This window comes from Cryptomeria japonica, chromosome 4 (assembly GCF_030272615.1).
Source record: "Cryptomeria japonica chromosome 4, Sugi_1.0, whole genome shotgun sequence".
Classification (NCBI taxonomy): domain Eukaryota; kingdom Viridiplantae; phylum Streptophyta; class Pinopsida; order Cupressales; family Cupressaceae; genus Cryptomeria; species Cryptomeria japonica.
This window is the reverse complement of record NC_081408.1, coordinates 654404028-654429662: the sequence shown is the minus strand read 5'-3', so window position 1 is coordinate 654429662 and position 25635 is coordinate 654404028. Positions and strand designations below refer to the sequence as shown.

Here is a 25635-nt window from a genome sequence, read left to right as displayed (position 1 = left end):
GATTTGACTTTTTAAAATTATTATTTTTTAAAATTAAAAAAGTTGTACAAAATGGAAAACCATTAATTTTTCTCAAAAATATATTTTTAAAACTAAAAATTATAGAAAAATGGAGATTCTTTATTTATAAAAAGGAGGAGCCCTAAATTTTTTGAGGAGTAGATAGTCTACATTGAGTTTTTAGATAATAGCTTTTTGGACTATTGGTAATACCATTGATCAAGTCTTATTGATTGTGAAGTGTTGACACCATTAAAAATGAGTTTCAATTTAAGATTTATGTATTTGTATTAATCAAAAAGAATTTTGAATGAGTCTCAATTTAAGACTTATGTTTTTATTTTAAGTAAAAATGATCTTGAATGAGGCTCAACTTAAGACTAGGACAAAAATGATTTTGTAAATGATATAATTCTTCTATTAAAATAAAAAATATAAAAATCTTAAATAGATGACAAAAAAGAATAGAAAACAGATCTTGTGGATGACATAAGGTCTTCTAACTTGTAGGCAAAGAAACAATTACAAAGGTAAGCAGGTAATTACCTGGCAGGGCTTTCTTGAGGCAGCTATTTTCTCTTCTTGTTACTGTTCTGGCCGCTAAAACCTTCTCCAAGTTGCTCTTCTTTGTTTAAATTGATTGAAACATCTCCCACGCCATGGGATTAAAAATTGGAGCAGAAAAGATCTTACGTGGGAACAGTAACACACTGCATTTATTTTATTTGTGACTGAAAAGATTCAGTGAACCACAGCTGAGCTTGATTGGTATATACTTTTCATATGGAAACTTATTCCTTTATTCCTTCAAGTCATTGTCGTCACAAGAATCTTCTGGAAGATTACACCATACTAGTCCACTCACACCTCATTCATACATAGAAATGGTAAACACTCATCTTATTTTATATTGCTATTAAAACTCTATATAAGAAGATTGCTATTGAAACTCTACATAAGGAGCTCTACTAGAAATCTCTGTAATGAGCTTTGGTTCGTGGATGTTTCTCTGATATATTGTCAGAATTTTACTATATAGATGTCATCTTTGTTCTGTTGAATGTTAAGCTATTTATCTTTTCTTTTATTTCTGTGCTGCAAATTTATATGGTTTTGTGGGCTCACAGTTTCTCTAACACTGCAACTGTAAAATTGTCTCCATCAACAAGAATTGCAGAAAAAATGGAGAATAGGGTAACCAGTCCGTCTATTTTTCAGTTGGAGACAATGGAATTGAAGAGAATGATGAAGGAATCAGGAGGCGGGATTACAGAGGAATCACCAATTTCAAACCCTAAAAATTCCAGCGTTGTCGTTGCCATGCCTCCTCCAAAAACTGTCCGAAAGAAAAATAAAGCTTATCTGCAAAGAGGACAATGGCTTCGCGCAGCTGTTCTGGGAGTGAACGAGGGAGTTGTGAGCATAGCGTGGTTGGTGATTGGGACGGGCGCAGGAAAATCGGGTGCAAAATCTATGTTGGAGGCGGGGCTGGCGGCTGTGGCGGCGGAGGCATGTAGCATGGCCATTGGCGAATTCATTTCAGTGAAAATACAGCACGATGTGGAACTAGCAAACTTTCAGAGAGAGAACAAGTCCCTCAAGGGTTTCGAACACGCCACATTTATAATTAGCCTTCCCGATGCTATTGAGGCAGCCTGCGCATCGGCTCTTGCTTTTTCTGTGGGTGCGCTTTTCCCCTTAATCTCTGCGGTTTTTACCACTCACTATATAACTCGAGTTGGGTTGCTTGCCGGGGTTTCCAGCTTGGTTCTCATCTTGATTGGCGCCATTGGAGCTTACTTTGCTTGCTCTTCTATTGTGAAAGGGAGTTTAAGAGTGCTGTTGGGTGGATGGATTGCATGCGTAATAAGCTTTGGGTTGCGCAGGCTCTTTAACATTAGTGAGCAACAGTATGAAGTATGACTAGACTGTCAACCCAAAGGAGTTTCCAACGATCTTACTACCATTACATTCGTGCTATTTCAATAAATATATATTGTTTTTCATTCCGTTATAGAAAGGATCTCTAGGTTTCCAATAACTGAACATCTATAGCCACTGAATGACTGAATGTAAACCATTCAGTGGAAGCTAGTTCAGTTACTGGTCAGACCAATCTTTCCTCAGTATTTTCATTCGTTATATTTCAAATGTTGTAATAAGCTATACTGTATTAAGCTTCGTGTGGAGATGTATTCCCGTGGATGTGGAGTCACTAGAAGAACTCCAGTCATCGCTTTAGAAAGGTGATGAAAGCACAGCAAGATAGTACTGATAATCTCTAGTCATTTTTTTCTCTTAATCATGGAATAGCTAACTCTAGCAACCGGATAAAGGGACAAGTCAGGGATTCAATGATTATTTTCTTGCAGATTTGAAATTTACCTCATTCGTGATTTTAATTATTATCTTTTATTGTATTCCTTGTCTTCTACCTCGGCCATGATCTACATAGTCTTGGTTGTACTTCAGTATTGCCTCGTAGAAGTGTTCACGAAATGCCTCCTCGCCAACTCTTATTTAAATATAATATTTGCGTTTATGTAGTGTGTATTTAAAAGAGATTTGTGTCGAATACTTTGAGATGCTTGTTTATTGTATAAGAGTCTAAGAGGTTGTTTACTATTGATTAAAGCATTGAGTTTTCATTGTGGAGATCAAGGTTCAAATCCTAAAGGGACATCTAATATGAAATTAAATCTTTTCTAGTCAAAATAAGCTAAGCAATAGAATGGGGACATGCCCTTAATCTTCCATGGTTGGCTTCTAGGCAGTTTCTAATAAGTGGATTCTAATTTGTGACTCTTGGTCCATAGAGGAAAAGACCAACACTTAATGCTTCATCACAATAGAGAATTTACATTCAAATTGATATAAATTTAATTTACTCTAACTTAATTTATAGATTACTTAAAAAGTCAATATAAATTCTAAAATTTATGTTGACAATAGAACTTACCAAAATCACTAAAATACCTCTAGAAATATCCTTAAACATGTCTATTATTATCTATATCAAGCTATGGTAGGAAATTGCTAGATCATTCCAATAATTACCATTTAATTATTTTTCTCCTAATTTGTTCAACATCTATTCCAAATTCTCTGTTATATATTCAAATTATTTCCTTTCTAATGTTTGTTGGAACTAGGAATTAACTAAACAGATGGCAACACACTCATCATGTTCAAGTAAATAAAATATTAAATGAATAGAATTAGGATAAGATAAACATTCTATTTATCTCCCATAATCAACTCAAATTATAAGACTCAATTTAGTAAAAATAAAAAGGGTATTATATGTGTTTCCATTAATGCTGAATTCTACATATTTTTTTTTTGAGCATTAAAATTTTACAATATGGAAAATAAAAATGAAAAAAAATCAATTAAACTTTAATTTTTTTTAATTACATTGACATATAAATATGAAAATAATTAAATTCATAAATTTTTAAAATCCTGTCTTTTAACATCTTAAACAAAAATAAGTTTTATCTATAAAATGATAAGATAACTTTACATAATAAATATAATCTATATAAGTATGAATTAATTTTGATTAAATCTAGTAGGATTGATAAATGGATTGCAATAAATGTGAAAATTAAATGAGAGAACTTAGACATTTTTTTTAAATGCTTATGGTCAATAATGATGTTATGATGCACAAAAGTAATCTGTCATTGTTTTGAAATTAATTATTTCTATGTGATGAATATCTTAAGTTTAAATAGATAAAGAAAACTTAAAGTTCAATATTAAGTGTTATGTGTTCAATCTTAAGTGTTAGATTTGAACTCTATTACGCAAACTTGAATTAGCAAAGAACTTGATGTTTTGAAACCTATTTTCCTTAATGTTTTATAAGCTTTTAAGGACTATAATATTTATAAACACCTTAAGGAAAATTTATAGATCATTAACACCAATGTATTCTAGTTCAAACTTCTAAATTGATTGGCTTCATGACTTTGAGCGAAGGAAATATAACATATACACATATATAGGTATCTTATATGCAACTGACAATAATTATGATTATTTGTTCCTTATAAAATTGAGGTTTCCTCTAATAATTTTTCTTGTATATTCTTATATGATTTTTGATACCCTTTAATGACACATTAAATATACTTAATATCAAGATATAAGAACGTCATAATTATGGGCAACCATTTTATGAAATGGTGGGGCTTCTTGCTTGTAATGCCACTCAAGAGTACACCCCTTGTCTAAATTTTTGTCAATATTAGTATTTTGTGATGGTTAAATTATGTCATTGTCATTGTTGTTCAAGTATCATCAAATCTCAATACAAATATAATACAATATAAAATAAATAATATATATATATTATTAAATAAAAATAAAATGAAATATAGATAAATAAATCTCAAGTCAATCGTAATGAAAAATGTATCACTTATAGATATTAGATTTATATTGTTCCACCAAAATATATACAATTTTTTACTATTAAATATAAGAAATAAAGGTCCTACAAAACTTTGAAATCATAATTTATGCCCTCAATATAAAACTAAAAACACTTTAGGCAAAAGAAAATTCAAAATTCTTATGAAGTTAAAGACAACATGCTTGTTCTTTGTTTCATATGCTTGAGTATAATAAAAAATATGAACAAAAATATTTATCAAGGAATTTCTATAGAGATTGATAATGGGAGGAGAGGAAGAAGACATGCGTATGAGACAAGGAGGAAACCCCAGTGCAGGGGTCAGCACGACCTTTGGAGGAGGGATTCTTATATCTTTCACCTAGGTAATCTGACTGCCCTTTCTTTTTTTTCTTTGCATTTATTTCTCTTCCATGTTTGTTTTGATTTTTTTCAGTTCACGCGATTGGGCTTCTAGATAGTTAATGGGCGATAATAGTTTGGTGGCCTTCGACCAATATGGATGGTGATCCGGTTGGTGAAGCCATTAATACATTGATTGAGGCCGTTAATAATGATGGAACACTATCAACCGATGCCAAATGTTCAAATCTGCTCTCATAGAAACCTTGATTTCTATCCTTGACTCTACAAAGTTTGAGTCCAGCATTGTTTCCCTAACTAGAGGTAACGGAGAAACAGGAGGAGGATGAGGTAAGCAGCCTTCCACTGTCTCGAGGATATGCATTATTTTTAATCCTGAAATGATTAACTAAATCATAAAAAAATCTTGATTAAATTTTTTTGCTATTTTAATCATGGTTGTGGATGTTGCTAAATGCTCAGCTCACATATTTTTAGATGAATGGCTCAAAAATGTCTAGGTTGAGAAACTAAGGATTCATTTTTATTTCTATATAATAATTCAAAAAGGGCTTTTTATTGTATTTTTTAATGACACTAAGTTGCGGGTGGTAGTTGTTGAGAGATAGTACTAGACCATTAGGAGTTGTACCTTTATGGCTTTTAGCTGGTTGCCTGGATCCATTTGTGATGAGATTATGGTTAAGAATCTCCCTCCTCTTTTTTGGAACCTAATCTCACTACTGGTAGCAAGGCAGCAACAATGCAAAAAAACTATGAGGGGGGGGGAGTGAATCAGTTTTCACCAAACTCAACCAAATTAACCTTAATTACAGATTTGATCATGAACAACAATATCAAAGATAAAAAGAACATCAACAACACACATAACACATGGATTTTTGACATGGGAAACCTGGTTAAGGGGAAAACAATGGTGGGAACCTAGCCACAATAAGATGATACTCTATAGTAGTATGTGTAAATATTACAATGGGGAAGGCACGTGCATTCAAGCACACTGCCTAGAGCTCACTGCTCAAAACAAGAAGGGCTACAACCTTGAGAAGGCTCACTGCTTTACAAAGATCAGACAACAATCTAGATTACATGAACTAAAAGAATAACATCTCCAAATGCCTGATTACAGTTCAGGTTAAGAACACTATCTGCACAACAACTCTTCTCTGCTCTTCCATACTTCTTAATGATAAATTTGCTTGTTCGCACATACAATATACACTCAGATCATAAACACAACAACTGACACACAACTAACATGATTACAATGCCTATTTATACAAATCAATAACCTTAACCTCAAGGTCGGCTCAACACATAAGACCTAATTACAAAATTACATTACATGATACATAAATTCATAATCGAACCAATATAATGTCACCAAGGACATATGATGGACCCAAATCAAATCATTGAACACACAACACCACCAATTAATTTGCCAAGATCATTTGCAACACGCTACACCACCGAATATGTCACATAACACAAAGAATAACACTGAACCAATAAAATCTTCAATAACGCGCACCACGATCAATGTAGACTGCGAAAATGCATAGGACATGACTAGAGAACATCAACAAGCAACATGAATTCCACTAAAATCATAGCAAAAACTTGGATAACAAGATTCATCATTAACATCATCACCGGAGCTCAAGAACACCAACTGACAAACAAAAGGATACACTTGCAAAGTTCCAAATCATGAACCGTCTAATTTGAGGACACACATGAATGTCCCAAACACTCTCCAAAATCCTCAAATCAAAATATAATCATTCTAGAGCAATATGAATCAAATACTAGCCAGAGTTGTGGTATTTTTGCAATACTGAACATTGAAAAACCAACTATCACATTGGATAACATAACTCAACCAAATAACCTTTCAAAGCACTAAAACTCATATTGAAACAACAAGAGATAAATATCTCAAAACTCAATAAAGCACATTAGCACATCTGCAAAAGATCACCCAAACAACTCTCTGCAAGACAGAAATATGTTGACATCAATGACAACAACACATTCCAACAATTCTAATATCCAAAAATCTCCCCCTTTGCCATTAATGGCAACATATGAATGTGAAAAACAATCAATGCAAATACAGAAATCAATAACCAACAATCTCCCCCTGAGATCATAAGGATCAACTCCCCTTTAGACAGACAACTCTAAAAATATTTCAAGGTTTTTCACATGCTCTTCTCCCCCTTTGACAAGAATACCAAAGACATATATAAATAATTATTCTTTCATACATCTCTCCCTCTAAGAAGGAAAATCTCTCCCCTTGAGGATAAAATCACAAATGTGTTCATGTAAACAACATACTGACTACTTCCCCAGAGCAGAAGCACCCACTCATCAATCCAGATAAAAGGATAAGACAATGAAGTCCACCCAATCGATGCAACTCAATAGCATCTCCAAATGCCCAATATTAATAAAGAGTAGGCCCTTGAAGAAAGGTAAAAAATTCAAAACCCTCCCCCTTTTTTTCCACTCTGTGGAACACAGTGATCACCATTCGTTCCTTAGAGAATATCTAGTGGAGGGCTCTAAAGATAGCGTAGCTAGATCACCTTTCCCTCAACATTTAAATGTTGAGTCTCTCCATATTAATATGGATTCTGAGAAGCATGATGTTGTCTTTGGTCTCACTAGGGATGCAACGGTGAATTTTCTTAAATTGCATAAGTACTATTTCCATGAAATTAAACAAATGAGCTTTTAGGTAAGGTCCATTCAAGCTAGGTTGGATGAGGCATGAAGCATGGGCACTCGTAGGTGGACAAGGAAGGCAAAAATATGGTGGCTTCCTTTCAAAATATGGTTACAGATGTGGCCAATTTAAAATCAGACTACGAAGGGCATATTGTGGGCCTAGTATAAAAATGCAAGATATTAATACTAATCTGGTTAAATTGGTTAAGTAAAGTAATAATGTGATTAAAGGATTAGTGAGTAGCATGAGAGTCTTGGTTGAAAAATTTTAAATAATGCAACATGGCAACCCCTAATTTATAGATTTGGAGGACAAAGGCAATCAGGCTAGTGCTCAAGAGGGCAAAGGAATGTGCATGTGGACCATAGGCCATCTCAAAAGAGTTGCTGACCAATCACATAAGGCCTTTCGGGATATCAAGAAGATTTCTCAAGAGGTTTTTGAACATGAGGAGGAGGCTTCTAAAATCCTTAAAAATATTAAGTAATTGTTTATTTGGTGTTATTTGTTTTTTTTGGCCTAGGGCCTTGTTGGGTTTTAGGTTCCATCAAAACCTATTTGATCCTTTAATAAAGAAAACATCTATTATTATCAAGATCCAACTATGATAGAAATTTCTAGATGATTCCAACACCTCCTTTTATTTTTTTCTTGATTTATTCAACATCTATAATTCTCAAAATCTCTGTTAGATTTTCAAATTATTTCCTTGCAAATGTCTTTCAAAACTAGGAATCAACTAGAGGGATGATGGTATTTACATAGCCAGTGAGTTCAATAAGAGCACACTCATCAACGAAGTAAATAAAATTTTAAATGCATATATTTAGGCTAAGGCAAGCGTTCCATTAATCTTCCATGATCAACTCATAATAGGATTTACTGAATTTATAGTGTAAGGGAGGCCAACTATAAAATCAACTACTATATATGATGTAGGAATTCAAATAAGAAACTACGAGTCTCAAATGAAATCCACCTATAAAATATTATCTTAGAGCATAGACTAAAATGAAAATATTTTAAATGTAAAAACCCTCATTAATCATAGATAAGGCTAGTACAAAGAGACTTGGTCCCTAGCAACTAGGGTTGATAAGGAACCCAAATACCAAAGACTCTCAAAAAATGGAGAAAAGGAAGAAAACCTTGTGGGAAGAAAATTTCGTCGAAAAGAGAGAAAATAAAATAGAATTTTTCTATACACAACACAATAAATTCTATTGAAGATAAACTTGTTGAATTCTTATTTAGTTTCTCCAAGTGATTATGTTCTTCTAGAAAGAATCATTGGATTCTGTTGAAGAAGAATCTCTATAATCTCATGTAGTTAGGAAGCTTAAAACAAAAGAACATTTAAACTTCTTTGTGAAGTATTTCTAAACTCTATGCAAGAACAATCAAGTTTGTAGTCTTCGAGATTTGAAAATAAGCACTTTACAAAAAAATATGCATTATTTAGTAGAAATCAATCCCAATGTGCTTGAACGATAGTATGAAAATATTGTTGTAACGAATCTCAAAAAATTCTCAAGGAAGAAACTCTTGATGAAGAAAAATGTTATTGAGCGTTACTCTCAACTGTAGATGTGGAAAGTAGAATGATCATAGCATAAGAATGTGTGCACAAAAGATGCACAATAAAGGTCTTAGTATCATCCATTAGAGTTTATTATGTTAAAAGTCACTTGGCTTTAGAACTAGTCTAAGGAGAAAGGATAGTGGATCCTTCTCTAGACAATGAAACTCAATCCTTAAGTGATTTAAAGACAAATATCTCTCAATGATTATCTTTAAAATAGAGGGATAAAAATAAATACCAAATCATGATGAACCTCCAAAAAGTGGATATTTATATTTTTTCATGATCTTAATACTACTTACATATGAAAATGAGAATAAATATAGAAATCTCCACTTGATTTTAGCACTTGATTTCTTTTTTCCTAGGCAAGTGTTTCCTAATTCAAAATTTATATAATTAAGTTACCATGTTAGATTGATCAAAACCTTTGAATGAAATGCTAGTATATTTAGGCTATGAAATTAAACATAATATACAAGAAATAGTAAGATGAATTATTATCTATGAATAATCTTGATGATAAAACTTGTTAAGAGTAAACCAATTTATATTCCAATTGAAATTAAATTCCTCATAAAATCAAGGAGAAGTGGCCTAATAATAGGCATGAAATCCATCAAACTAAGATTGAGGGCATACAACACTAAGTGCAATTATGAGTAAGAAAGGAAACACCACTGAGTAAGCTTTTCTACTTAGAATATTATCTAGAATGTAAATTCAAAATTAATACCCCACTTAGCATAACTTGGATAAATACAATGAAAAATCTCATGAAGTGGGGAAACAAAGAAAACCTAGTTCAAAAAAGACTCACCCCAAAATAGAGAAAAGTAGAAGTAGGAGAATCCTATAGATAAATATATTTGAGTGTTGATCCAATGCTCTGATACCATGTAATAAACACAGATCAACTAGATGAATATTATACTAGAAGACCCACTCATATTCAATAAGACCACACTCAATGTACGAGTAAATAACACATTAAATGCATAAAATTAGGCTAAAAAAATATTCCATTAATCTCTCATTATCAAATTATAATAAAAGAATCAATTTATAGTGCAAGGAAGGCTCACTTAAAATAGCGATTTCTATCTAGGATGTAGGCATTCAATTGAAAAAGATTGAGTCTCAAAGAAAATTCACCTATGCAAGCCTATGTTAGAAGATAGACTAAAATAGAAAATTTCTAACACTTATAATGTCTTTGTAAGTATATCTGTCAATTGATTTACAAAAAAATCAAGTTGATTTCTTCATCATTCACTAACTCTAAAATAAAATGATACCTTGTGTCAATGTGCTTTCTCCTCTTATGAAAAACATCATTGTTTCAAAATTCAATGGATGATTTTTTCATTACAATAGATTAGTGTTGGATCTTCTTGATCATGGACTAAATATCTCAATACTATTTACATCTAAACTAATTGACATGTTGATGTTTTTGGAACATAATCTTCTTTAGTTTATAAAATTATTACTCTAGGTTTATTTTTGTTGGCAATATGTGTTGTTATTAAAGTTAGCCTGATGCTTGACAACATGTGTTGTCCTTGATGATGTGTTCTTGATGTTGATGAGTTGTTATATGGTCATTGACGTTGTTTTGTTGTTGTTTATTTCAATGGAGAGAGTTTGGTAGTGTTTTCATTTTTTGTCAACTTACAAATTGTTTTGGAATATCAAATATGTTTTATATTGGGTTGAGGAGATAGTTATTACTAATTGTAGTTGCTTTGGGTTGTGGGTGTCCACCTTCTTGGTGTCTGATGTCTACATTCAATATGAGGTGCTGATTTTTTAATTATGGTAGTGTAGTGTGTTAGCATTATGATGACTAGGATATACTTTCCTTGTCCTTGGCACTCTTGTCCAAATTAATATTATCTCTGAAATGTTTTTAGTCTTAGGATAAGTTATATGCATGAAAGAGTATTTAAAGTTTGGTTGGAAGAGCCCTTTGCATTCATCTATATTTGAGAACTTAGCCTTGTATATTTGGACATAATGTTTATGGTTCATGGACATTGAATTGCTATCTTTTCACATTCCTAGTGTTGTAATTTATGTTGTTAGTGATTGTTGTTCACTAAAAATCAAGTTGTCTATGAGAAGTGGATTTGATTGTTCCAAAAAATCGCTGCATTTCTCTTCATTGATGTTTCAATTTTTATGACTTGGAGGACATTCTTGTGATGTTTGTGAATTTTCTCAGTTCTAGTTTTACGTTTTGAAGTTTTCTAAAATAATATTTATGGATTTTTTGTTGATGACTATGTTTGCTAGTATTCTGGCAATGAAGTGTTATGTGTCTATCTATGTTGCACTATCATGTAAAGATGTCATAGCTAGAGAGAAGTGCTTGGAAAAATGTTGGATGTTCTTGTAATGTCCTTGTATGATCCACATGGTGTTAATTGTTTAGGTTGGTGCTACATTGTGTCTGATGTTGTCTTTTGGGTAATTGCTTTGGTTTACCCAACAAAGTTTTGTTTTGCATCTTGCACTCTGATCTTAATGATATTTACTAACTTTGGAGAGTGTGTTAAATTGTATTCCGGTCCTACCTTTGGCATGTAGGGATCCAAGTTTATTTTTTTGGATGCTATATTTATGGGCCAATTGGTTATGTGCTATATTATTTATTTTCACATTACCTACCTGCCTTGCTTTGATGATGTGCACTAGTATGTGTATTATTTCTCCTCTACTTATCTCTCCACCTCTATATCTTCCCTTCTCTCTATCACTCCCCATCTCTCCCTCCCTCACTCTCTCCCCCCTCTCTCTATCTCCCTCTACTTATTCCTACATATTTTTCTATATTTATCTCTCCCTATTCCTATATATCTCTCCCTATGCCTCTCTCTATCTATTATCTTCCACTTAATCTCTCATTCTATCTTCCTCCACCCCCCCCCTCTCTCTCTCTTTATATATATATATATATATATATATATATATATATATATATATATATATATATATATATATATATATATATATATATATATATATATATATATATATATATATATATCTCATTATCTCTCCATCTCTCTCCACCCTTATTTCTCTCCCTCTCATTACCTCTCTATACATCACTAGCTATATATCCTTCTCCATCTCCATCTCTATCTTGGCCTCTATCTTTATCTCTTTATTGCTCTCTATCTCTTCCTCTTTCTATCTATATCTCTCACTCTCTATCTCATTCTCCCTAAAAAAAACATAACATGAGCTTGCTGGGAATGCAACCTAATTAGAGGTTTTGTTTTATTCATGTTTGTATCCTTAAAGTGGATGTATAGTTGACTTAAAGCTCTCACTTCTAGGTAAAAGCACAAAATTGTGTCACGTTTCAGGCCAACTTATCAACATAAGTGAATTTAAGTAATTCGAACTAAAAATTAATTTTAGTCAAACATATGGTCTATAGAGATTCATTATAGTTATCTTATATATTGGCCACAACTTTTCCAATTGCAATTGTCTATTAAACATATATTTTATATGACTTTGGGTCTAATTACCAATTTTTATTTTTATTTTGAAAAATTTGATGTTTCAACAATTCTTACTCTTATAAATAATATCTTTTTGAAATGTAAATTTACCCTTTTATAGATCTATAAGTGAATTTTCCAACATATATATCTTTTAATATTTTAATTAGTTTTTATATTTTATATTTTATTTTTATTGAAAGTAGGTCATCAACACTAAATTATAAGGTTGATTATCTTATAAAGGAAAAATTCTAAAATTTATTTAAAAATGTTGAAAAAAAAATGATGCACTAGAGAAAATAGTGTATGCCAAGATGACATAATTATTTTATAATTTGGCTAAATAATTAAGAAAAAATTTGACACCAAATGGAAAGAGTTATAATTTATTGCACACAACTTTTCAATTTATTGAAAAATATATATACATAAAAAATAGTTAAAAAAATATTTTTGTAGTTAAGTTTCAAGTTATCAATAGTGTGACACCTCATGTAACTTCAATTTTAGTACTTTATGAGTAACTAAATTATAGTGTTTAGTTTATGATAAAGTATATTCAAATAATTTTTTAAATTATTAAAAAAATGACAAACATAAAATACACAAAAAATAATAAATTTCATTAGTTTACATCATTTCAAAATTCAAAACATAAATTTCACTTTCTATTGGTTCAATTTAAAAAGTTGAATCATCATTGGCCATTTCCCTCATAAAAGTGTGACACAACTTTGTGCTTTTACCCTTCTCCATTGAGACCTTGGTTGCACAAACAATATTATATCGTAAAGGGCCTACCAATTGGTCTCATGTATTGCAAAAATGTATGCAAAAAATATACCAAAATTTTGCTTAGTTGACCTTCCATTACTCTTAGGGGTACCCATTGCACACCAAGGTGTGATTTCTAGTCTATTATTAGAATAGTTTATTCAGATTTCAATTATTTGATTTTATAAATTAACTTTTCTAAAATTATTAAAAAATAGAAAAAAATATAAATCAATTATTATTTTTAAATATTTTAACATGTTAAATAGATATGCAAATAATATATATATATATATCCTTCCTTTTAACATCTTAAGTTAAAAATAGATTTTAGATATGTAAAGAAATAATACAATTTTACATAATAATATAGGCTAATTAAAGAAATATAATCGAAAAGTATAAATTAATTTTGACTAAATTTATATTTAAATTTTATAAATGAATTAAAATAAATATGATAATTAAATGAAAGAAATCAAGTAATTAATTTTAATGTTGATGATGTACAAAATTTATTTTTCATTGTTTTGAAAATCTTGGTTTTTTATGATGAATATCTTGGAATTTAAATAAGCTTAGAGAGGCCTAAAGTTCAATCCCAAATGCCATGGGTTTAATCTTGAATAACACAAGTTTACATAATAATATAGACTAATTAATAAATGTAATCTAGAAGTATAAAACAATTTTGATTAAATTTATATATAAGGTTTATAAATGAAGTGAAATAAATGTAATAATTAAATAAAAGAAATCAAATTATTAGTTTAAATGTTGATGATATACAAAAGTTATTTTTCATTGCTTTGAAAGTCGTGTTTATTATGATAAATATCTGAGAATTTAAATAAGCATAGAAAACCTTAAAGTTCAATGGCAAGTACCAAGGGTTTGATCTTAAGTGTTACATTTGAATTCTATCATGTGGACTTGAAGTGCAAAAGAATAACCTTGTAAAACCTATTTTCCTTAATATTTGATGCTTGATAAACTTCGAAGGATTACAATGTTTGTAAACTCTTTAAGAGAATTTTCTAGATCATTAGGAAAAAGTTGTCTTAGTTGAAACTTCTAATTAAACTTACTTTATGAATTTATGTTCAGATTAAAAGACAATTTAGGTAGCTTATATGTGACACAAATTATGATTATTTATTTTATAAAATTAGTTTTTTCCCTTAAGTTTTCTTATACATATATACATTATTGACACATTGAATGTCTTTAAATATCAAGATATAACATTTCATGTACACATATTTGTTAGGTCAACTCATAATAACTAATAAAAAGAAGTAGAAAAGTTAAATTTTAGATTAAAATAAATTTGAAGTTTACTCTCATAAACAATGAGATCAATTAGGAGGAATACAAAGTGAACTTAGATAATAATATGATAATAGCAAAATAGAAAATTAATATATTGATATGAAATGAAATGTAAAAAAATAAAAATGAAACCAATTTAAACAAATAATTATCACTTTTATATATATATTCCATTAAAACACTGCTACAAAATTGTATACAGATTTTGATCGTTATAATGTGAGTTAAAGATCACACCATATTTTGAAATCGGAGTTTATGCTCTCAAATTAAAAATAAAATTTATTAGTCAAAATGGAAATATAAAACCTCTTGAATTAAGACACCGCGTGTTAATAGAAGAGGTGACTTGTTCTTTGTTTTATATGTTTGACTATAATCAATATATATCAAACAAAAAATATCATTAAAATATTTATTAAAATAAACATTAAATCCATGTGCTTCTTCATCTAAACAAAAGAAGTCATAGGGTATACGTAACCTTTTTCTATAAACACAACCAAACAAATTTTTTTTTATTTAAAATCATATTATTCAACGATACTAATGTGTCAAGTGGCTCTATATATTATTTTTATAATTTTTTTAAATTTGAAAAGAAGTTGAATAATGGAGAATCATCAAATTGTTTTAAAAAAATAATTAAACTAAAAATTATAGAGAAATATATAGTCATAATTAAATTTTAAAATAATAGATTTTCTAAATGGCAATGTCTTTGAATAGATGACAATGTATCTTGATTGTATTTTTTAATTAATTGAAGATAAATAAAAACAATTATATTTTGATTTATTTTCATTTTTAAATCAATAAATAAATGTAATCAAGCAAGCATGTTATTAACTGGCATGGCTTTCTTGAGGCAGCTATTTTCTATTCTTGTTGGTATTCTGGCCACTAAAACCGTCCCCAAGTTGCTCTTCTTTATTAGAATTGACTGAAACATCTCCCACGCCATACCATTAAAAAATCTGAAGAACAGTAGCACAGTCTATTTATTTTATTTGTGCCTGTAAAGATCCAGTGAACTACAGCTGAGCTTGATCGTCAAATACTTTTCATATGGAAATTTGTTCCTTCAAGTTATTGTCAAAGGAATCTTCTGGAAGATAGCACCCTAGCAGTCCACTTACACCTCAACATAGAAATGGTAAAACACTCATTTTATATTTGCTATTGAAAGTCTATATAAGGAGCTCTACTGGAAATCTTTGTAAGGAGGTTTGTTGTGTTGATGTTTTTCTGGTATTGTCACATTCTTGTTTAGTTGAATGTTATTTTGTCTATCTTTTTCTTATATGATTTTCTGAGCTCACAGTTCTGAATTATCTCCATACCTAAGACTTGCAGAAAAAAATGGAGAACAGAGTAACCAGCCCGTCTATTTTTCAGTTGGAGACGATGGAATTGAAGAGAATGATGAAGGAATCAGGAGGCGGAATTACAGAGGAATCACCAATTTCAAAGCCTCAAATTTCAAACGTTCCCATTGCCACGCCATCTCCGAAACAAAACTCTAAAAATTCCAGCGTTGTCGTTGCCATGCCTTCTTCTTCCCCAAAATCTGTCCGAAAGAAAAAAAAAGATTATCTGCAAAGAGGGCAATGGCTTCGCGCAGCTGTTCTAGGATTGAACGAGGGAGTTGTGAGCACAGCGTGGCTGATGATCGGCACGGGCGCAGGAAAATCCGGCGCAAAAACCATGTTGGAGGCGGGGCTGGCGGCTGTGGCGGCGGGGGCATGTAGCATGGCCATTGGTGAATTCATTTCTGTGAAAATACAGCACGATGTGGAACTGGCAAACTTCCAGAGAGAGAACAAGTCCCTCAAGGGATTCGAACACGCCACGTTTATAATTAGCCTTCCAGATCCTATTGAGGCGGCCTGCGCATCGGCTCTTGCCTTTTCTGTGGGAGCACTTTTCCCCTTAATCTCTGCGGTTTTTGCAACTCAGTATATAACTCGAGTTGGGTTGCTGGCTGGGGTTTCCAGTTTGGTTCTCATCTTGATTGGCGCTATTGGAGCTTACTTTGCTTGCTCTTCTATTATGAAAGGGAGTTTAAGAGTGCTGTTGGGAGGATGGATTGCCTGTGTAGTAAGCTTTGGCTTGCGCAGGCTCTTTAACAGTAGTGAACAACAGTATGAAGTATGACTAGACTGTTAACCCAAAGGAGATTCCAACGATCTTACTACCATTATATTCGTGCTATTTCAATAGGTATATATTGTTTTTCATTCCGTTATAGAAGGATCTCTAGGTTTCCAATAACTGACCTTCTATAGCCACCCAATGTAAACCATTCAGTGGAAGCCAGTTCAGTTACTGATCAGACCAATCCTCCCTCAATATTTTCATTCCATATTTTTCAAATGTTGTAATAAGCTATACTGTATTGGGCTTCGTCTGGATATGTATTCTGGTGGATGTGGAGTCACTAGAAGAGTCCCAGTCATAGCTTTAGAAAGGTGATGAAAGTACAGCAAGATGGTACTGATAATCTCTAGTCATTTTTTTCTCTTAATCATGGAATAGCTAACTTTAGCAATCTGATAAAGGGACAAGTCGGGGATTCGATTATTATTCTCTTGCAGATTTGAAATTTACTTCATTTGTTGTTTTCTTTATTATCTTTTATTGTAATCTTTTTCTTCTGCCTCGGCCATGAGCCAGAGTCTTGTTTATGCTCCAGTGTGGGCTTTTCAGAAGTGTTCATGAAATGCCTGCCTGGCCAACTCTTATTTAAATATAATGTTTGTATTTATGGGTGGTAGCTAATCTGGCTTCAAAAACGTCACAATTTTTGTATAATATGAAGGTTAGTCAGCAGTTTTAGAGCCAGATTAGCTGCGTATTGATGTAAGATATATATTTATAAGAGATTTGTGTTGAATGTTTTGAGATGATGGTTTATTGTGGAGTTGTTCAAGAGCAAAAATAAACAAGTGTCACATAGTGGCTAGTACTTGCTGTTTACATTTGTAATATTAATTGAATATATTTTTTTGCAAACAATTAGTTAATAGAAGAGATTAATAATTTTTTAATGGTAACTAATCCTAACCCTAATGAAGTTCTAATATTATTTGAACCCCCACTATAATACTAATGGAATGTTCATTATAAATTAAATTGAATCCTAAATTTAACACATAATAATCCCTAAGCTAAATTGAACACTAATATTATCAATATTAATACTTTAATTATTAGAATATTTTTATTTTAAACATTATATTACTATTTTTATCAAAATTTAATAGTATTAAATTAGGTGAGCATAATGCTAACCTCACCAACCAATAGCTATTTATAAATTACTTATAAAGTAAAAGATTTGTTACCTTGTAATGATAACTATCAAGATTTTCACAATTAATTAATAATCAATTAATTAGCATAAAAATATTTTCACCTAATTTCAATAATAAAGGCAAAATTTATTTTTCATGGTAGTTACATTGTAACATATATCAAAAGTCAACAATGGAATAGTTTCGAGCTTGCTCTGTTAGCTCCCATGGCAGCTCCCTGTTAGCTGCTTCGAGCTAGCGGTTCCTTGTGTGTTGCTTGCTTCCTTTTTGTTTGTTTTTATGGTTGAGGTTGGGGGCTAGGGGGGATTTACGGGCTTCCCAACAGGTTGGGTCCCATAACCTTGTTCCACGTGATTCCCTTTCTTTTTAGGACCCTCTTGTGGCAGATTCATCCTGTCGCCCTTCTTCTCCCCAGTACCATTTTGATCTTTTTGTAGAACTTGAATCTTTGACTTATGTAGAGAAACTCTTGGGTGGAAGCCCCGCGAAGATGGGGATAACTTCTAACAGCCCTACTCCCCAAACTAAATGTGTGGTTAGTGACCATCGAGTGGAGGTACTTGATGTGTTAGTTAACTCGGCTATTGCTGAACTAAGCCTCTCCTTGTTTGGGAAGTTTCAGGCATTTTGTCCTCCTCTGGACTTGGTGAAAAAATGTGTTGCTACTAGGTGGAAGTTGAAAGGAAGCGTTACCTCCAGTGCTATGGCTAATGGCTTCTTCCTTTTCAGCTTCATTAATCAATCAAATATGGCCACTATTCTCACGGATGGACCTTGGACCTACAGGAATAGCAACTTCCTTTCCTTATGCAAATGGAAACCTAACCTTGATCCCTGGTCTGATCTTGGTGTTGTGACCCCTATGTGGATTTGTCTCCCAGGGTTACCACTTGAGTTCTGGAATCTGGAGATCCTCAAGGGGATCACTAACTCCTTTGGGAATTTTCTTGCTATTGATAGTATAACACAATACAAATCCCATTTATTATTTGTGCGTGTTCATGTTAATGTTGCTATTAACACAGTGTTTCCTACTAAGGTTATCCTCTCTCTGAGCTGGACTCTTGGGTTCAACAAATAGAGCATGAGAATGCCAAAGCCTTCTGCCAAAGTTGTGGTCATTTTGGACATCTTAGTTCAGCCTATAAGAGAAAAGACACCCATAAACAACTGCACCCTAAAAATATGGAGATTCTGGAAGATGAACAAAGGAATAAGATATGGAATCATATAGAGCAAGCCCCCATGGTGATGGATGGCCCTTCCAATCAGGAGATTGAAAATAAGTTGCTTAAGGATAAGAAGAAGCAACTCGACGACCACACGATGTCCTCCTCTACGACTGTGGAGACATGTGAAGACCCTCCACTACCTATGAATCCTTTTATGGAATGTCACCTTGTCATGGAAACTTTAGGGAACAATGAATTATTTATAGACCTGAGCCAGAAGCAAGGACGAGAGAAGAATGCGAAAGCTACTACTAGAGAAAATTTAGTTATAGCTAGAAGAGAACACATCCTCACTCAAAATAAAGAGAATATTAATCAGGAAAATCATATGCTAACTCCTAAAAAGAAAAACCATGGAGGGTTTGGTAACCTTAAGGAAAATCAACACATTCTAGGATTCTCTTCCACCCCTCCACCAACTAAGTCAAATTTATGGCTAGCTAAAGATGACATGGAAGATAAAGAGTGGACACAGGTTGCCACTAAGAACAAAAAGAAGAAAAAAAAAGACATGAGAGGCAACAATAAGGTTGGAAGACCTTCTCAGAGAGACACTAGACAGAAGGATGCAAAATGAGAGGTAGTGGTAGGGACACAGACAACCCTGGATAGCCTCTCAAAAAATAAAGAAGAAGAAAAATTAATAAACCTCGAGTTGGGTCCTTCTCTACTCAGGTGAGTAGAGTTGCATTTTTCTGGACTGGGTTTTTATGAAAGTCCTCTCTTGGGATGTTCGGGGTTTGAATGGCCCGATAAAACAATATATGTTAAGATGTAAGCTAATGGAATAAAAGGTGGATATTTTAATGATTCAAGAGACTAAAATGAATAAGGAGAATTTTCAAAAGGATACTAACTCTTTCTGGGATGCTTCCTCCTTCCTAAATTGCGACTCTGATGGTGCTTCTGGGGGAATTGCCACTCTCTAGAACCCTACTTTTTTTGAAGGCTCGCTGATTTACTTTAAAAAATATTGTCTGATCGTTAAGATGAAAGATCTTAGGTCCCATCTCCAATGGTACCTTGTTAATGTTTATGCTCCTAATGCTAGATCTCCTAGAGCTCGAATCTAGTCCAATCTGTTTTGTCTCATTGGGAATCAAAAGAATGACTTGTGGATCATTGCAGGAGATTTCAATTCCCCTTTGTACCCTTATGAGAAAACTGGTGGTAGTGAGGACTACTCAGACAATATGATTGATCTTGCTGATTTCATCTCCTCCTTTGGTTTGATGGACATTAACCTCAGTGGTTCTAAGTTTACCTTTTCTAACTGACAACATGGGAACCATTTGATTTAGGCTCGGTTGGATAGGGTGTTGGTTTCTACTAATTGGGAGAACTTTGATTCTTTATGCCTTTTCTCTTTCCCTAGATCAGGGTCTGATCATGATTCTATTCTTTTGGTGATGGATGGTCCTTGTGATCATAAATATTACCCTTTCAAGTATGAGATGATGTGGTCTCATCACTCGGATTTTAGAATGCTTGTGGAATAGTGGTGGAATGTTCTAGTCTTGGGCACTCCTATGTACCAAATTGCTCAAAAGCTTAAACTTCTTGAAGACAAGGTTAAAGGATGGAACCGATACTCTTTCGGCAATATCTTTGAACAAAAAATGGTCATTATTACTTACTCGGAGAATATTTAGACTAAGATTGAAGTGAAGACTACCCTAGAAAAAGAGTACAAAGAGGAAACAGATTTGAGAAATCAATGGTTTCTCCTTAACAGAAATGAAGAGGTGTTTTGGAAAGAAAAAATCAAGGATATAGTTGCTAAATGAAGGTGATAAGAACACTAAGTTCTTCCACCAATCTACTATGCACAAAAGAAGTAGAAATAGAATAAGGAAACTCCTCAAAGAGGATGGTACTATAGTGGAGGATGAGGACGAAATGGATTCTCTTTTCACTGATTTCCTTAGCTTAAACAATACTAATGGGAAAAGAGGTGTCTAAGACCCCCACAACCCTTTTGATGTTATCCTTGAATTTATTAGGGCTGAGGACTTATCTAAGATAACTGAAAGGGTCACCCTGCAGGAGGTGAAGACTGCTATGGTCTCCTTTGACCCTTGTAAGGCCCCGAGCTCGGATGAGTTTCCCCCTACCTTCTTCCAAGATCACTCGGATATCGTAAACTCCTTAAATAGATCAATACTACTTTCATAGATTTAATCCCTAAACATGATAATTTTGTTTCCACCAAAGAATTCAGACCTATAAGTCTTTGTAGGACGATTTACAAGGTCCTCTCCAAAGTGCTTGTCAATAGAATAAAACCCCTACTTGATAAGTTAATCTCTGGTAATCAAAAAGGGTTTGTGAAAGGGAGAGACATTCTTGATGTTTTTATTGTAGCACATGAACTTGTCCACTCTATGGAGAACAACAAAAAACTTGTCATAGCTTTCAGACTTGATATCTCTAAGGCCTATGATAGGGTTTCTTGGGACTTCCTCTTTGAAGTCCTTAGAAGATTCTTAAGAATGATAGAACAATGTGTTTGTACCTTGAAATTTTTAGTTCTTCTTAATGTAATCCCTAAGGGATACTTCTCCAGTGAAAAAGGGCTTCGCCAAGGAGATCCCTTATCTCCCTACCTATTTATCATTGTTGTTGAAGTCTTGGGAAAAAATATTGAAAAACTAAGAAGAGTTTTTTCTCTCAAATGAGTTAGGGATTCTTCTACTCTCGATCCTATCACCCACTAGTAATTTGTGGATGATACTATAATATTTGGAGAGGCCTATGTCTCTGAGGCTAAGAATTGGAAGAGAATCTTGGAAAATTATGCTCAAATCTCTAGTCAATATATTAACTATGAAAAGAGAAAGCTATTCTTCATGAATGTTAACCCCACCCTTCAAGATAAAATCTCCACTATCTTAGCCTATCAAATTTCTACCCTCCCTAATTCTTATCTTGGGATACATCTCATCTCTAAAGCTCCTTCCTTGGTCTTTTGGAATGACATTCTTTAAAGGTTCCACAAGAAATTAGCTAGCTAGAAAGGGAAGCTCCTTAGTATGGCAGGAAAAATACAACTGGCTAAATCCTGTTTGCAAAACTTACCTATCTATTACCTATTCCTTTTTAAAATTCCTAGGGTTGTGGCAAAGAAGATTGAAAGAATCCAAAAAAAATTCCTCTGGTCGGGCATTGAAGAAAGAAATAGAATCTCCCTGGTTGTTGCAGAAAAAGTGTGTAGATCTATGAGCCCTGTTAATTGAAATTGGGTGGCAGCTATCTAAAGAGGAGAAGGATTGGACCAGCATTTTGAGAGCTAAATACCTTCATACTCGGAGTTATGAAAAGTTTCTAAATCTACTGAAGCTACCTTTGTTAGCAGAAATCAAGAAGGAAGACTGAGAGGGGGAGGGGTGAATCAGTTTCACCAAATTTCAGCAAATTAAATTCTAAAATGTAAACTGATAAACTACAACAACAGATAGATAAGAAAATTAACAACAGAATACACAACACCAAGATTTTGATGTGGAAAACTTGGTTAAGGGAAAAACCACAGTGGGAACCTACCCATAGTAAGATGATACTTTGTAGTAGTATGTGAAAATATTACAATGGGGAATGCACATACATTTAGGCAAACTTCCTAGAGCTCAGTGCTCAAAAGATATATGCCCAAAAGGCTACAACCCTCACAGAAGTCTCATTGACTTACAATATGATTTGGACTATAATTCAGAAGGAATGAACTGCAATATTAGCATCTACAAATGCTTGATGACAATTCCAGTTAAGCACAATTGTCTGCTTTGCAACACCAATCCCGCCTCAACACTTCACCAAATGATAAATCTCTTTTTCACACAATCACCTCTCTTTGATAATGCAGACATAATACTGACACCTAAATTAAATAAAAATCTCACCTAGATATACAATTCATCAACCTTGATAACAAGGTCGGCTAAACCCTCAACCCTCAACTCACAATTACAAAAATTACATTGCGTGATATAAAGACTAACCACTGAACCAATATTATGATTTACATTACATAGAATGGACCTAATTCAATTTTGCAAATGATTACATGCACCGAAAATCCCGCCAAGATCAACTGCAACACGCTACACCACTAGAAATACTGCATAACACGCAAATCATCACCAGTTTATAGAAATCACCAAAAACTCACACAAGGATCAATGTGGATCACCAAAACAAATAGGGAATGACTAAGAAACACCAACGAGCATGTTAGAATTATCTAGAATAGTTGCACCAACACCTCTTTTCAAATATTCATCAGTCAACATCTCAAAGCTCAAGAACACAACCAATCAACAACTGGCACAAGGAAAGATAACTTATGGAGCACCAAATCATGAACCATATTGAATGAAGATACACAAGATCACCCCAAAAAATATTCCTAAGTCTCAGCACAAGATCTAATCACACCAGAATATACCAGAGGGAATACCGAATTCTGCAAAACAGTGATGAACACAACCAAACTACAAAACCGGATCAAAAACTCTTTCCAAACTCACTGGAATAACTCACATGAATATGTTGACATCAATGAAAACAACATATCCTAGAAGTAGCAATGATCAACCAAATCCATCAATCTCCCCAATAATCCAACAACCTTGTGGTTCCTCCATTTGCAATAATGTTGCTAAAACTAGAAAGGACATAAAAAAGAATGGTAAAATGATTATAGGTAATGGGAAAAGAACTACCTTCTAGAAAGATGTTTGGGTGCACTGCTAGGCTCTTGCTGATCTCCCACATCTAAGAAACATCAATGCCTTCCTAAGTAGATGTTACGGGGAGAAAGTACAAGACTACATAGTGTGGCAAGGGGAGAGAGCTACTTGGAGAAATCTTAAAGAGACTATCACTAACTCTTCTAATATCCCTTTGAATGTTGAAGATCAACTTGTGAAGGAGGCTAAGGAGCTCTTAGAACTTCTACCTGATTGTTCCCTTTTATCCTCTCAAATGGAGGATGGATCGATATGGAAAATCAATTCTTGAAGAACCTTCACAGTCAAATCGACTTACTAGGATATGGAGGAAGAAACTAAAGATAATTTCAATTGTAAATAAATGTGGATCAAAAGCCTAATTCCTAAAATAAACTATTTTTGGTGGGCTACGGCTCATGGGAGGATTCTGACTATTGATAATCTTAACAAACAAGGCTTCTCTTTTGCCAACAGATGTGAGCTTTGTTATAAGGACATGGAAAGTATAGATCATATTTTTCTGCATTGCAATTATGCTTAGGAAATTTGGGAGGCTATTCTGAATGACTTGAAAATTTGTTGGATTCATCCTAAAACTATGAGAAACTTCATAGATTCTTGGACTATGTTCCCCTACTCTTACCCTATTGCTAAGAATCTTTGGCTTCAAATCCCCCCAATTATGGCTTAGAACATCTAGAAGGAACAAAATAACAGAGTTTTTCAGAGAAGAAAGGAAAAATAGCGATGTTCTCTTCAATATCATAAGACAACAACTGAGAGAGAATGTAAATGCAAGCTCCCTAGGTATTTCTAAGGTCTTACCTACTTTTTTGGACCTCCACTTAAGACAAAAATGGGGTATTCAACATAACTTCTTGAAGCTAAATTGGAATAACTTGTTACTAAGAAAAAGCTGCTCTTGGATCCCTCCGGATCCGAGATGGATCAAGTGTAATTTTAATGGTTGCTTTGAAGGTAACCCTGGTTTGTCTAGGGAGGGTGGCTTAATAATAGATCATGGGGGAAGGTTAATTGAAGGATATGGCACCAATTTGGGGATTGGGACGAATAACAGAGTTGAAGCTATGGCGACCTGGATAGGCCTCTATAGGATCCAACATAAATCAATGGAGAATGTAATCTTGGAAAGAGATTCAAAGTTGATCATTGATTGTCTTAATAACTCCATTTCTCCCCCTTGGGAGATCAGATGGATTATAAAAAACTGTAAATGTCTTCTTAATCTCTTTGGGAACATTATTGTTTGACATACCTATAGGGAAGGAAATATGGAGGTTGACCTAATTTCTAATCAGGGTTTGAGAAATATGGATTGGTGATTTTTTAACTTAAGTGAAAGTTCTAAGGAGCTCAAAGAGATTCTTTCTTGTCAAAGGCTTAAGTGTAAATAGGGGAATAAGGAAAGATGTCAGGAAGGGTTTTAACGGTCAAGTTTATGAATACTTGTTTACATGACCGCCTTTTTTCAGATTTTTAAAAATTATATGGGCCCCTATAGTATGACGGGTAGGATTTGGGTGATTTGGATCTTTAGGCTTATGTGTTCGTTTTCCAGCTGGACTGTGTATGCAAAGATGACATGAAACTAAACTATCTA

At 33.1% G+C, this 25635-nt stretch overlaps 3 protein-coding genes across 3 annotated transcripts; all 3 read left to right on the top strand.

Annotated features, from left to right (window-relative positions):
* Positions 1-1107: 1107 nt before the first annotated feature.
* LOC131031408 (vacuolar iron transporter homolog 2-like) lies at positions 1108-1923 on the top strand. Its single transcript, XM_057962527.2, has one exon. It carries the CDS (start codon positions 1108-1110, stop codon positions 1921-1923), a length of 816 nt encoding a protein of 271 aa, XP_057818510.2.
* Positions 1924-16097: 14174 nt separating this feature from the next.
* Positions 16098-16892, top strand: LOC131875299 (vacuolar iron transporter homolog 1-like). Its single transcript, XM_059219381.1, has one exon. The coding sequence runs from the start codon at positions 16098-16100 to the stop codon at positions 16890-16892; it is 795 nt and encodes a 264-aa protein (XP_059075364.1).
* Positions 16893-18542: 1650 nt separating this feature from the next.
* Positions 18543-19133, top strand: LOC131875298 (uncharacterized). Its single transcript, XM_059219380.1, has one exon. The coding sequence runs from the start codon at positions 18543-18545 to the stop codon at positions 19131-19133; it is 591 nt and encodes a 196-aa protein (XP_059075363.1).
* The last annotated feature ends 6502 nt before the right edge of the window (positions 19134-25635 follow it).

Excerpts from the sequence above, each read along its gene's own strand:
- LOC131031408 (XM_057962527.2), top strand. The coding sequence starts at position 1,108 with ATGGTTTTGTGGGCTCACAGTTTCTCTAACACTGCAACTGTAAAATTG.
- LOC131875299 (XM_059219381.1), top strand. The coding sequence starts at position 16,098 with ATGGAGAACAGAGTAACCAGCCCGTCTATTTTTCAGTTGGAGACGATG.
- LOC131875298 (XM_059219380.1), top strand. The coding sequence starts at position 18,543 with ATGGGGATAACTTCTAACAGCCCTACTCCCCAAACTAAATGTGTGGTT.